This window comes from Peromyscus eremicus, chromosome 4, assembly GCF_949786415.1.
Source record: "Peromyscus eremicus chromosome 4, PerEre_H2_v1, whole genome shotgun sequence".
Lineage (NCBI taxonomy): Eukaryota > Metazoa > Chordata > Mammalia > Rodentia > Cricetidae > Peromyscus > Peromyscus eremicus.
Window position 1 is genome coordinate 132022401 of NC_081419.1, and position 11845 is coordinate 132034245.

At 54.3% G+C, this 11845-nt stretch overlaps 1 protein-coding gene across 1 annotated transcript; it reads left to right on the forward strand.

Moving 5' to 3' along the window:
* Positions 1-2337: 2337 nt before the first annotated feature.
* Slc32a1 (solute carrier family 32 member 1) lies at positions 2338-6052 on the forward strand. The gene is made up of 2 exons (XM_059259717.1): positions 2338-2727; positions 4865-6052. The coding sequence occupies exons 1-2, from the start codon at positions 2338-2340 to the stop codon at positions 6050-6052; spliced, it is 1578 nt and encodes a 525-aa protein (XP_059115700.1).
* Positions 6053-11845: the final 5793 nt, after the last annotated feature.

The following is an 11845-nucleotide window of genomic DNA, read 5'->3' on the forward strand; positions in this document are numbered from 1 at the left end:
AAATAAACAAATACTGTAAGGAAAATGGAAGAGAAGGAAAGTGCTTTGGACTTGCATGTCAAAGAAGGCACCCTGACTATCTCAAAGTGTGTGTTGAGGGGCACAGAGGTCACTCTCTGCAAAGGCACTGGGTTCTTCTGCCTACATATGTCAGGTGGGCCAGAGGAATTCCTCTAGGAAAAAGAGGCGAGGAGGGAGTGGGTGGTGGAAAGCCTGGTCTGGAGGAATCTGCAGGGCAAACCTCTGGGTTGAAGGGTCCTTCTGTTCAAAGCTTTTTTTGGAAGGGAGATCGTCCGTGCATACTACTTACTGGGAAAGAATCTCTGTCCTGTCTTTGCTTCTATCAAGTGGCTGGAGGTGACCAGCACTCGCCATGCTAGGGGGGAAGGGTTTTGATCTTGATTTGGCAGGAGGTGGGGTTTTTGCAGTGGGCATGAGAGGGAAGTGGGGGGGCGTGGGGGAAGGATGAGGAGCACTCCGTCCGAGGTATGGACGTCCCCTACCTGGGACAGAGACCTCTTCCAGACACCGTGAGGCGCTTGAGTTGAAGGGGGAGGAGTTAAGGGTAGCCCGCCTAGTCTTGGCAGCTCCTACTCGCTGATCAAAGCCCTCAGGCCGCCCTACTTGTGCGCTGACCTAGGCTAATCTAAAAATACTGCAGGGGAGGGGGAGACTGGGGTTCCCGCGGAGAAAGAGTCTCCAGAGGGGACATGAGTCGTGGGAGTCATTATCATTTCTTTCAGCTTTCCTCGGACCGGTGACAATGCTACTTCTTTATCTAGGCTGGGACTGCTGCAGGTCCCATCCCGTGGTTTATTGCTCAGGAGTTAGAGAAAGAACCTAGCTGAGGAAGGACATAGGCAGGGACCTCCACGAAGCAGCCTCAGCGTCTCATGGAGACTACAAAGGGACTCACGCCAGTACGCACGCAGGCAACTCCATTCAGGAACACCAGCTCCACACTGAGACTCCACTGCGCACGAAACCACACACGGAATACACACGCTTACCAAACCTCACGCTCAGAGTTCACACAGCGCCGACCCACAGCGGTATCTGATGCGATGTCTTTGTCTCTGGATCTCTTTGGTCTTCGTGCTCGCACACGTACGCACTCAACAGAAACAGCCAAGCTCTCAATCCAGGGGGCGATGATCCGAGCCTGGCCGAGCGCACTCGTATATCTGCGCCCTGGTTCGCAGGGCCGTAATCCTGCCTGTCTCGGCATAAGCATTTGCTACGAGAGGCATCCTCGGAGTCCTGTTCCTTCCAAGCCTCCATATGAAAAGAGAGAGAGAGAGAGGAAAAAAGCGAACGGCTAGTCTTTCGCCTCCACTTTCTGCGCATCTGGAGAGCAGCTGGTGGCGAGCTACCCGCTTCCATCGTGGCATCTCTGGACGGCAGAAACAGCTTAGGTGGTCTAGTCCGGGGGTGAACGTCTTTCAAAGTGATCCAAGATGGTAACTTCTGTCACAAGATGGACTTGCGGAGAGATTTAAGAGCGAGTAATAGATGGCAGAGAGAGAGAGAGAGAGAGAGAGAGAGAGAGAGAGAGAGAGAGAGAGAGAGAGAGAGAGAGAGAGAGAGACACACGTCCGCCCGCCCGGCTCGGCTAGAGACCTGCAACTGTCCTGATGGCTATCCGGATGTCAAGCCAGAAGTTCTGGGGCCCGCAGAGCTTGGGGATTCTGCAGGGTTGGCCGGGGGGTGGAGGACCTCGAGAACCAGCCCAAACTGAACTCCTCCCTCCTTGCGGCGGGGACGAAGTGGGACGGGCCAGGACGCCCGCTTAGCACCTCCTCCAGAAATGCAGCACTTGGGGGGCCCCCACCCAGGCCTCCGAGTGCTCCTTCCCGCCACCTTCCCAAAGGTGCCCCTCTCCAGCCCCTGTCACACTTCCGAAACCTTCCGTGTCCCCTTTTCCTCCTCCCGGCCCCCACCTCACGCCCCCTGGCTTGGGCAGCATCCCCTTTCCGCCCTCCGCCCACGCACCGCCTGACTTCGAGGGGTGCAAGCGCATTGGGCTGCGCCCGCGTGGGGGCGCCGCGCCAGCTTCGCGTAGCTGCTCTGACGCCGCCGTCGCCGCCGCCCTCCGCAGCCCAGCCGGCACCCGCGCCAGCTCTGCAGAGCACTCGTCGCCTCTCCGGCCGGTCCGATCGAGAGCCAGTCTATCATCACACCCGGAGCCAGCCTCGAACGCCGGGCGCGAGGGTCATGAGCCAGAGCGCCCCGGGGCGCCGCGCAAAGAGCCAGCGGAGATAGCGGCCTTCACTGCCTTGACACGCACTAGCCGCGTCCCCAGACCCTTCTGTCCTTTTCTCCTGCCCCGCCGCCGCCATGGCCACCCTGCTCCGCAGCAAGCTGACCAATGTGGCCACATCCGTGTCCAACAAGTCTCAGGCCAAGGTGAGCGGCATGTTTGCCAGGATGGGGTTTCAGGCGGCCACGGATGAGGAGGCGGTGGGCTTCGCGCACTGCGACGACCTCGACTTTGAGCATCGCCAGGGCCTGCAGATGGACATCCTGAAATCGGAAGGCGAGCCCTGCGGAGACGAGGGCGCCGAACCGCCCGTCGAGGGAGACATCCATTACCAGCGCGGAGGCGCTCCTCTGCCACCGTCTGGCTCCAAGGACCAGGCCGTGGGAGCTGGTGGCGAGTTCGGGGGTCAAGACAAGCCCAAGATCACGGCGTGGGAGGCGGGTTGGAACGTGACAAACGCCATTCAGGTGAGCGCGGGATTCCCAGCTCTGACTGTCACCACCCCCACCTGAGCTGTGATTGCCAGCCTCTGCCCCCACAAGAACCCTGCAGAGGTCTAGGCTTCAATGCCCCCCCCCCCGGAGAATTTTTCTCCCCTTCTCCGACCTTCCTAGCTGTGTGGGGATCTACGCCCCCAGGTGGTGTCCTGTTCAGATCCACAGAGCCTCCTCTTACTGCCCCTGCTGCAGGACAGTCTGGCTGAGGTTTGGGGGTTAGAGAGACAAATCTAGAGACCCTGCAAAAGCTGGAGAAATAGGGAAAGGCTTAGGGCAGAGGGAGGGGGTGAGGGAGAACGAAAACCAGGATCCGAAGGGAGAGTTTGCCTTGGGCTCCGGAATGGAGTCACAGCTGCATTTTCCGGAGCAGAGGGGGGAGACAGCTGAGCTGGGAGTCTCCTCCTCCGGACACACGCAGAAATCGTGCACACGTACAGAGGGAGACACGTACCCTCAGCCCCTTTCCCCCACGAACAAACAGGCACATGACATGCATCTATTTACAGTTCTCATGATTACCCCAGATGCACTTGCCTACACCCCAAGACGCTCCCCAATAGCAGCAGTACTTTTTACACAGAAAGTACCCATGTATTAGCTTGATTATAACGCTTGCACACACAAGCACACACTCAGGCAGACAGCACCCACTTGGCTCGTGCAGCTTTGTTGGAGACAAACAGGCTAGCACATAGGAACACCTATGGTCAGAGGGACTCCGCGCTACGCAGCTGCGCAGACTGGCTCCTCTCGTCCGAAATCCCGGCTGCACCGCAGAAGCCCGAGTTCCTCCTCCACCTGTCCGCCAAGCCGCTCCTGTGGTTGAGAACTGCCCTAGGCCTCCAAATTCGCCGTCTATAACCTCGAATCCCAACCCCCTGTCCCAGTCCGGTTCCCACCAGGAGCGTGGAATTCCTCCGCTGAAGGATTGGAGCTCTCAAAACAACCCCGGGAGGTGGCAGGGGTTGATGGGCCCCAACTTCTGGGAGGGAAGAGGCCTCGATTCTGGGAGCCCCTGGGCTCTGTGTCTTGGCTCCCTAGCATCTCTAGAGTGTTGAATCGTTGAGACAGAAAACGTAGGTCTCTTAGGGGTGGAAGGCGGCAGCTGGGTTTCTCTGGACCTTAGACTCAGAGGGATAGGTGTCTTCACGCGTGGCACTTCCCACTCCAGGGATAGGAGAGACAAGCCTTAACAGAATACAGGACAGGGTTGGGGTCCGGGCGGTTGCCAGGTGCTTCTCCTTGGGTCTTTCAAGGTTCTGTTCTGTAGCTCGGACAAAGGTAGGCTGGGGGTGCACAGGCCTAGGGAATTCTATATTTCGTTAGCTTTTCTTCTCCGTGTAAATTATAAACGACATTGCAGAGCTTTGGCCCTTCCATCTCACCGGGTTCTAGAAACCCGCTGGCTTTGGCTTCCCGCAGCGATCGGGCTTCCTGGGTTGGAAGGGCCCCTACTCTGATCCCCATCCGCAGATCCCACTTAATACCTTTCTTAGGGTTTGCCCCGGGCCCAACTCCAGCCTTGCACTAGGGTGTCTTATTCCAAGCCCGTATCCCCACTCCACCCCCATCCGTTCCCCAAAGCCCCAAGCCTACCCAAAGTGTCTGCGTATTTCTCCTTTTCTGGGTTTCTTCCGTTTTCAGCCCGTTCCTCTCTATCCGACCTCCACTCCTCTAGTTTGACCCTTAGACTCTCGTATTCCCTCGTTAATGAGCACCCCATTCCAGGCCACCTTAAATTCGGTGACCAGCTCTCCAGAGCTTTCTAAAGCGCCCTTCTGGGACCATGCTCCTTCTAGTCCCTGCTTTCCATCCCTTCCTCTGATTGTATCCCCAGGAAGCACCTAAGAGGATCTCTATAATCCCCTCTACCCTCAGCCTCCTCCATTCCCTTCCTGCACTAGCCTTCCTACTGACTTAATGCTCTGATTCTGCGTTAGGGCCCCTTTCACAAGGATTCAGCCCCCACCCTCTCCTCCTGGTGGCTTAGGCGCAAGTCCTCCTCCCCTAGCGCCCCCTAGCGATAGTTTTGGGCTTTACTGCCATGGTCCCATTCCAAGGCTGCCTCCGCTGAGCTCCTGGGTCTGGTTGCCTCTTTGCACCACAGGGCATGTTTGTGCTGGGCCTACCCTACGCCATCCTCCACGGCGGCTACCTGGGGTTGTTCCTCATCATCTTCGCTGCAGTAGTGTGTTGCTACACAGGCAAGATTCTCATCGCATGCTTATACGAGGAGAACGAAGACGGCGAGGTGGTGCGCGTGCGGGACTCTTACGTGGCCATAGCCAATGCGTGCTGCGCTCCTCGCTTCCCCACGCTGGGTGGCCGCGTGGTCAATGTGGCGCAGATCATCGAGCTGGTGATGACGTGCATATTGTACGTGGTAGTGAGCGGCAACCTCATGTACAATAGCTTCCCGGGGCTGCCCGTGTCGCAAAAGTCCTGGTCCATCATCGCCACGGCGGTGCTGCTGCCCTGCGCCTTTCTGAAGAACCTCAAGGCCGTGTCCAAGTTCAGTCTGCTGTGCACGCTGGCCCACTTCGTCATCAACATCCTGGTTATCGCCTACTGTCTCTCTCGCGCGCGTGACTGGGCCTGGGAGAAGGTGAAGTTCTACATCGACGTCAAGAAATTTCCCATCTCCATCGGCATCATCGTGTTCAGCTACACCTCGCAGATCTTCCTGCCCTCGCTCGAAGGCAACATGCAACAGCCCAGCGAATTCCACTGCATGATGAACTGGACGCACATCGCCGCCTGCGTGCTCAAGGGACTCTTCGCGCTCGTCGCCTACCTCACCTGGGCTGACGAGACCAAGGAGGTCATCACGGATAACCTGCCCGGCTCCATCCGCGCTGTGGTCAATCTCTTCCTGGTGGCCAAGGCGCTGCTGTCCTACCCGTTGCCCTTCTTCGCGGCGGTCGAAGTGCTGGAGAAGTCTCTCTTCCAGGAAGGCAGCCGCGCCTTCTTCCCCGCCTGCTACGGAGGCGACGGTCGCCTCAAGTCCTGGGGGCTGACGCTGCGCTGCGCGCTGGTGGTCTTCACGCTGCTCATGGCCATCTACGTGCCGCACTTCGCGCTGCTCATGGGCCTCACCGGCAGTCTCACCGGCGCCGGCCTCTGCTTCCTGCTGCCCAGCCTCTTCCACCTGCGCCTACTCTGGCGCAAGCTGCTGTGGCACCAGGTCTTCTTCGATGTGGCCATCTTCGTCATTGGCGGCATCTGCAGCGTGTCCGGCTTCGTGCATTCACTCGAGGGCCTCATCGAGGCCTACCGAACCAACGCAGAGGACTAGGGGGCGGGGTCCCTGCCCCCAGCTCCCGCCCCACCCACCCCCACTCCCTCCCATTCCCTCCCCACAGCCCCGTGCGCCGCTGCGCTAGGGAGGCCGAGCTTTAAACACCTCTGGTTCCTAGTTGCTGATTATTCGGGGACGGGGTGGGGGAGGGAGGGGATAGACATCTAAGGTCCACTGCGTCTGCGTTTCTGTCGTCCTTTCTATTCCACACCGCCCTGGTTTGGCGGGAGGGAGCGGAGCGTATTTGTGGAGAATGTTTTCTGTCCTTTCTGGAGGCCCCCTCCCCCCAACTTTGACCCCAGTCACCGGTGGGGGTGGGAAGGGAGGGGGAAAAGGCGCACGCAGCTCGCAGGCTCGGAAACTTGACCTTGGGGGTGGGGTGGGGGACATTTCACAGCCATCCAGTGCTTGGAATCTACAGCGTCCAGCCATTTCCAGCAAGAGCCCTCCCCATGCCCTAGACATTTCAACCTTGCGGCCTGAAAGGCTGACCGGGAAATCCATTTCGGGCAGGCGACTTCTTTCTGGAGAAGCCGCGGCAGGAGCCCGTTTGCCTGCCGGTTTTCAGGAACCCAAACTCATCTTGTGCAATGTATCCGGTTGTGGAACTGTATACTGTGCGTGTGGTGTGCTCGTGGTGAATAAGATGAAATGTATATCAGAAAAAAATCTATCTCTAATTTAGAGTGCGGTGCATAATAATTATATCCGCAAATAAAGAAGAAACAAAGGCGTTTCTGGCCTCCTGTTCACAGCTGCCCAGCGCGGTGGTAAGTGGGAGGCAGGTAGTGGGGGACACCCAGCTTTGGCCGAGTAAAACAGGGCAGAGGGAAGGAGCAGATGTGGTTAAAAGTCCTGGGAGACATGGGTTGGTTCGCACCCGGATGTTAGAATGCAAGAGCCAATGGGCCCCTTGCTGCTGTTCGGAGGATCCGTATAGAATGTGGTAGGCTCTTTCAGCTTCCAACCCTAAAGCGGATAGGGTGCAAATTTACTGAACAAATAATTATTAGGGTTAGCTTTAAGTTGGGTAACAGAACACACTGCTAGCTTACAGTAAGGGAGGAAGCATTTCAGAGAGAGGCACAAGCCAGGCAACAAACGACCAAAAGCATAAATCCCTTATGGGTCTGCAAACTGTGAAGAGAACGGGGTAAAGGAGTGGGTTGTGGGTTTTCCGGGCCCCTGGGACCAGGCGTCAACCCCATTGCCTTGCAGGCACCTAATTCCCAAAAGCACCCTGCCTCAAGCCCCGGATGGGGTTTACACAGCCACTGCAAAGGGACTGGCCATTTACAGTAAGCCGTTGGAGCATCATGTTTTTCCCTGCGCAGCGTGGCAATGTGAATGCTTGGTTTATCCAAGGAATCGGGGTGGGGACTTGTTTGGGTGTTTTTGGTTTGGTTTTCTAGTGCTTCCTTCAAAAGTGTCAGCCTGGGACTGTTGGGGAAGGTTATAGGTACGCTTTCAGGATGGCAACTGGAGAGGTTGGGCTGCTCTTGGGTACCCCCTCATTGTGGGAGGAGCCATCGTCTAGGCACAGGCTTTTAGAGTGATTCTAAAGTCCAAGCTGGGTGCCTTTCTCTCTGCAGTGAGGGAGGAGGGAAAGAGGGAGAGGAGAGGGGGAGAGAAAGCAGGGGAGGGAAGGGGAAGAAAGGGGAAGAGGAGGGAGAGGAGTATCTGTCTCGCAAAAACCTTAGTAAATGTGTGTGCGTGCTCACGTCTTGGTGGGCTGGGTCTGTGATGCACCTGTGACAGAGGTCCTCAAATCAGCGTAGTTCTGCAGTCACAGAACAGGAGTAGGAGGGAGTAGGCTGCCAAGCAGCGCTAAGAAGACCGTTTGAGATGTGTGCCCCCCTCCAGACTCATTGCTTTTTGTTCTGGGGCGGTATGCTCAGGCCCCAGAACAAACCAAATTCTGTCTCCCATCCTCCATGACCACTGACATCTCCCAAACCCAGGGAGGAGGGCGCTGGGTGTCCATCCTCCTACCTTCTATCTGCTTCTCGGTGGACCAGGAGTGTGCTCAGACCCAGAGCCCACATTGCACCTTTGGAAAAGACCGCAAAGGGGCGGTAGTCCTGTTCTATTGTGCGAGCTATGTCCTTGTCTTTAGAAAGACAAGGGAGATTAGCAGCAGGGACAGCAGCTGCTAGCTCTGGAGTTTGCATTCCTCCAGTGGGTTTTGGCTCCAATCTTTGGGCTCAACTTGTAGGAGCCCAGGTCCCCAAGAGCAAATCCTGATGGTGGCATTAGCATAGAGCCCCCTAGAGTCACAAATGGAACCTACCCTAGTGAGTAGGTCACTAATTTTCAAATTAGGATTCGTGCTCCTGGGAGAAATTTGAGGCAGATGGGACCCATCTCCACATTTCCTTCCTTCTCTTCAATCTGCATGAACAGAGATTGGAAAGAAGTCCACAGTGTACTCACCTCAGCTGTCTGAGTCCTAGGAGAGCTCTGATTCTGAACTGAGTTGAAAATGAAGACTCTGCATCAGCACCACTCCTACCTCCCCCCCCCACACACACACCCTGGGTTCCCTTCAGTTCTTAGAGCACATCCTGGCTCCATGTGTTGTTACCTCTAATATGCTGCCCCTATCTGTAGCAGAGATGTGTCAGTGTACCAGTCTTGTGCCCTTGAGGAACCACAAAGACCATGTCTGCCAGCCACAGAGTCTGGAAGTGACTCTGCCTCACCTCCTCTAGTAGGCAGAGCTGCTCACATTCTGACCCTCAAGGAGGCTTTCCCCTTTCTGGCTTGGATAACTGTTTGGTGCATGTCTCAGAGTTCTCACTGCTTCTTCCCCTACCCCCAACCCCTGGAGTTAATTCCTGTTCCCCTCATCCCCCAAAGCTTTGCTCTAGTGGGGGCCTTCGGTGATTTACTTTGCTAAACTGTTGATGCTCTAGTATGGGATATTTTGTTATATGATGAACCCTTTTCCAGAGACTGACATGCTCCTTGCTCAAAGACCTTAGAGGGATGAAGGGAGCCAAACAGGTCCAAGGGGAGCCACTAAGAAGTGGAGAGGATCCAGGCCTTGCTATTGGGAGGGAGGTCAGAGACAAGGAGCTTAGTCCTCAAAATGAGTGGGATTGTGACTGGGGCAGGCTGGACATGCAAGCCTTTCCAGCTGGGGATGGATTGACACCAGGGAGCTAGCCTTGAGTCCCTCCCCCCCTCAGTCTTCTTTTCTTTTTCCCTGTTGAATATTATGCAGTTTCTAAAGTACAGAAAAGATGAGCACTTTACACTCAACATATTGGTACGCATCACCTAGATGGAAAGATGGCCATTTCACAACACTGTCTCCCACACATCTTCCCACCCAACAACCCACCTTTGAAAGCGACGTTCTCCAAGCTTACAGACATCAGTCTCTTCTCCTCTCTGATTCTGTGACAGTGATGTGACATGGGAGCGAGGGACAGCACTAAGTAAGCTGTCCTGGAGCCTGAGGCAAAAGCAAATAACCACAGTTGGTTCTGTTTTTATGTTTCGTTTTACTGTTGTATCCACCAGACTGCTTAGAATATCAGGGTTCATTTTGTATTGTTTTTGATTTAAAAAATATTAAAAAGGGATGGAGAGATGGCTCAGTCAGTAGAATTCTCAGTATGCAGGCACGAGGACTTGAGTTCTGATTTCTTTCATACCAGTAAAAAGCTGGGTATGGTGGCTCACTCCTGTAACCTCAGCCCTGGGGAGGCAGAGACTTGAGGATCCCTCAGGCTTACTGGCCGGACAGCATAGTTGAATTGGTGATCTTTAGGTTCAGTGAGTGACCATTTTAAAAAATAAAATGGATGAGGCTGGAGGGATGGCTCAGTGGGTTAAGAGCTTAGACTACTCTTACAGAGGACCGAGTTCAATTCCCATCGTGGGGAGGCTCACACCAACCACCTGTAACTAGCTCTAGGGGATCCAATGCCCTCTACATAAACAACAAAAAAACAAAAACAAACAAACAAAGGATATGAGGGGGGCTGGAGAGATGGCTCAGCCGTTAAAGGCTAGGCTCACAATAAAAAAAAAAAAGGATATGAGGGAAATTGATTGAGGAAAATACTTGATATTAATGACCACCACCACCCCAACTATTGAAAACTCAGGAGCAATGGTACACACCTGTAATCCTACCACTTAGAAGGCATGGCCTGAAGGTCAGCATGCCCTACAGAGCAAAACTCTACCACAAAACAAAACAAGCTATAACCAACCAACCAAACCCAACAGAAATATGAATTAAAATACTATTCATCTTGCTTCCTGCATTTTTTGACATCCTCTTCAAGTTTGCTCCTAAGACAGATGTTTTACTTTGCCTCATGCTATTCCCAGCTCTGGGTGTAAGACAGAGGCTGGAAAAGGAGCAAGCCCTCCAGAGACCTGGCTTGAACATTTCCAAGAGTCAACAAGGGATTCCACAGTGATGCTGTGGGTGTCTCTGCCCATTGTGGGCCCCCAAGGGAACAATAGAGCCCGGCTTCTGTCCAGAGGCACCCAGAAAGATGATCAGCCATGCCGAAGACCCAGCTATATGGGGTGGGGTGGGAACAGGGCAGAAACTGAAGATGCTGGAAAGGGATGGAGGGTGCAGCCCCTGGTCTGGGGAAGGAAACATGGTGGGGTTGGGGATGGGCACATGTAAGGAATTGCTAGGGCTGCATAGCTCCTGCTTCAGGGGTTGCCAGGGAATTAGTGACTCTGGAGCGCCTACTACAGTGTTATCTGCTAGGGTACAGCAGTAAATCCAACAGATATGGTCTCTACAGCAACTGCCAATGTCATCCCTTCCTCTCCTGGATGCACCCAAGTTCACCAAAAGCTGTGCATCCTTAGAACTCTGCTGTCACCAAGTCACTGCCAGTACCTCCCCCGAATTCCCGTCTTATCTCCCTGAGGGCTTTCTGGGATACCTCAAGACACAATTTGGAGTTGGGGAGTTATCCCCCAACACTGAGCCAGTTAGCAATTCTTATCTCTGGTCCTCTGATGGGATGGCTCGAGGCCTGTCCCATAAGGATATCCCAGAGGGGTCTGCTGGCTCATCAGACGTATTTTACCTGACTCCCTCTGTCTTCACTGTTTCCATACTGCATTGCCTGGGATCTCCTAAGCAAATTCAGTGCACCTGAGTCTTTGTCTCAGGGTTTGCGTTTGTGGAAATCTAAGTCAAGATGTTTATTTACACAGCTTTTAATTTAACACCGCAGTCTCTCTCTCTCTCTCTCTCTCTCTCTCTCTCTCTCTCTCTCTCTCTCTCTCTCTCTCTCACACACACACACACACACACACACACCCTGCCCCAGATACCTACTCAGAGACTCACACACCCCGCCCCAGATACCTACTCAGAGACTCTGGCTAGGCTGGAAGAAGCAGAATCAAATGGGAAAGACTTTAAAGACTTATCCCTTATCCCACCCATAAGTTCAGAGATAATCACCACCACTGTTTCTTCCTCTCTTCCTGATGTGTCATTGACTTGGGACCGTTGAGATGAAGAAGACTGGGGCCATGGGCTGGTGGGTGGTGGGTGGATGGGCAAGTGGGTGGGTGCCTTCATAAATGTCAGTGGTTGGATGAATGAGCAAATAAATGGGTAGGTGGATGAGTGAATGGAAGGAAGGATGGACAGACAGATAAATGAGTCAGTGGAGGAGTCAAGGAAACAATTAGTGGCTAGATCAATGGATGAAAAGAAAGGAAATGGGAGGATAAATGCATCCATAGCAACCATCTTTTTTTTTTTTTGACAAGTTTTCACTATGTAGCCCTAGC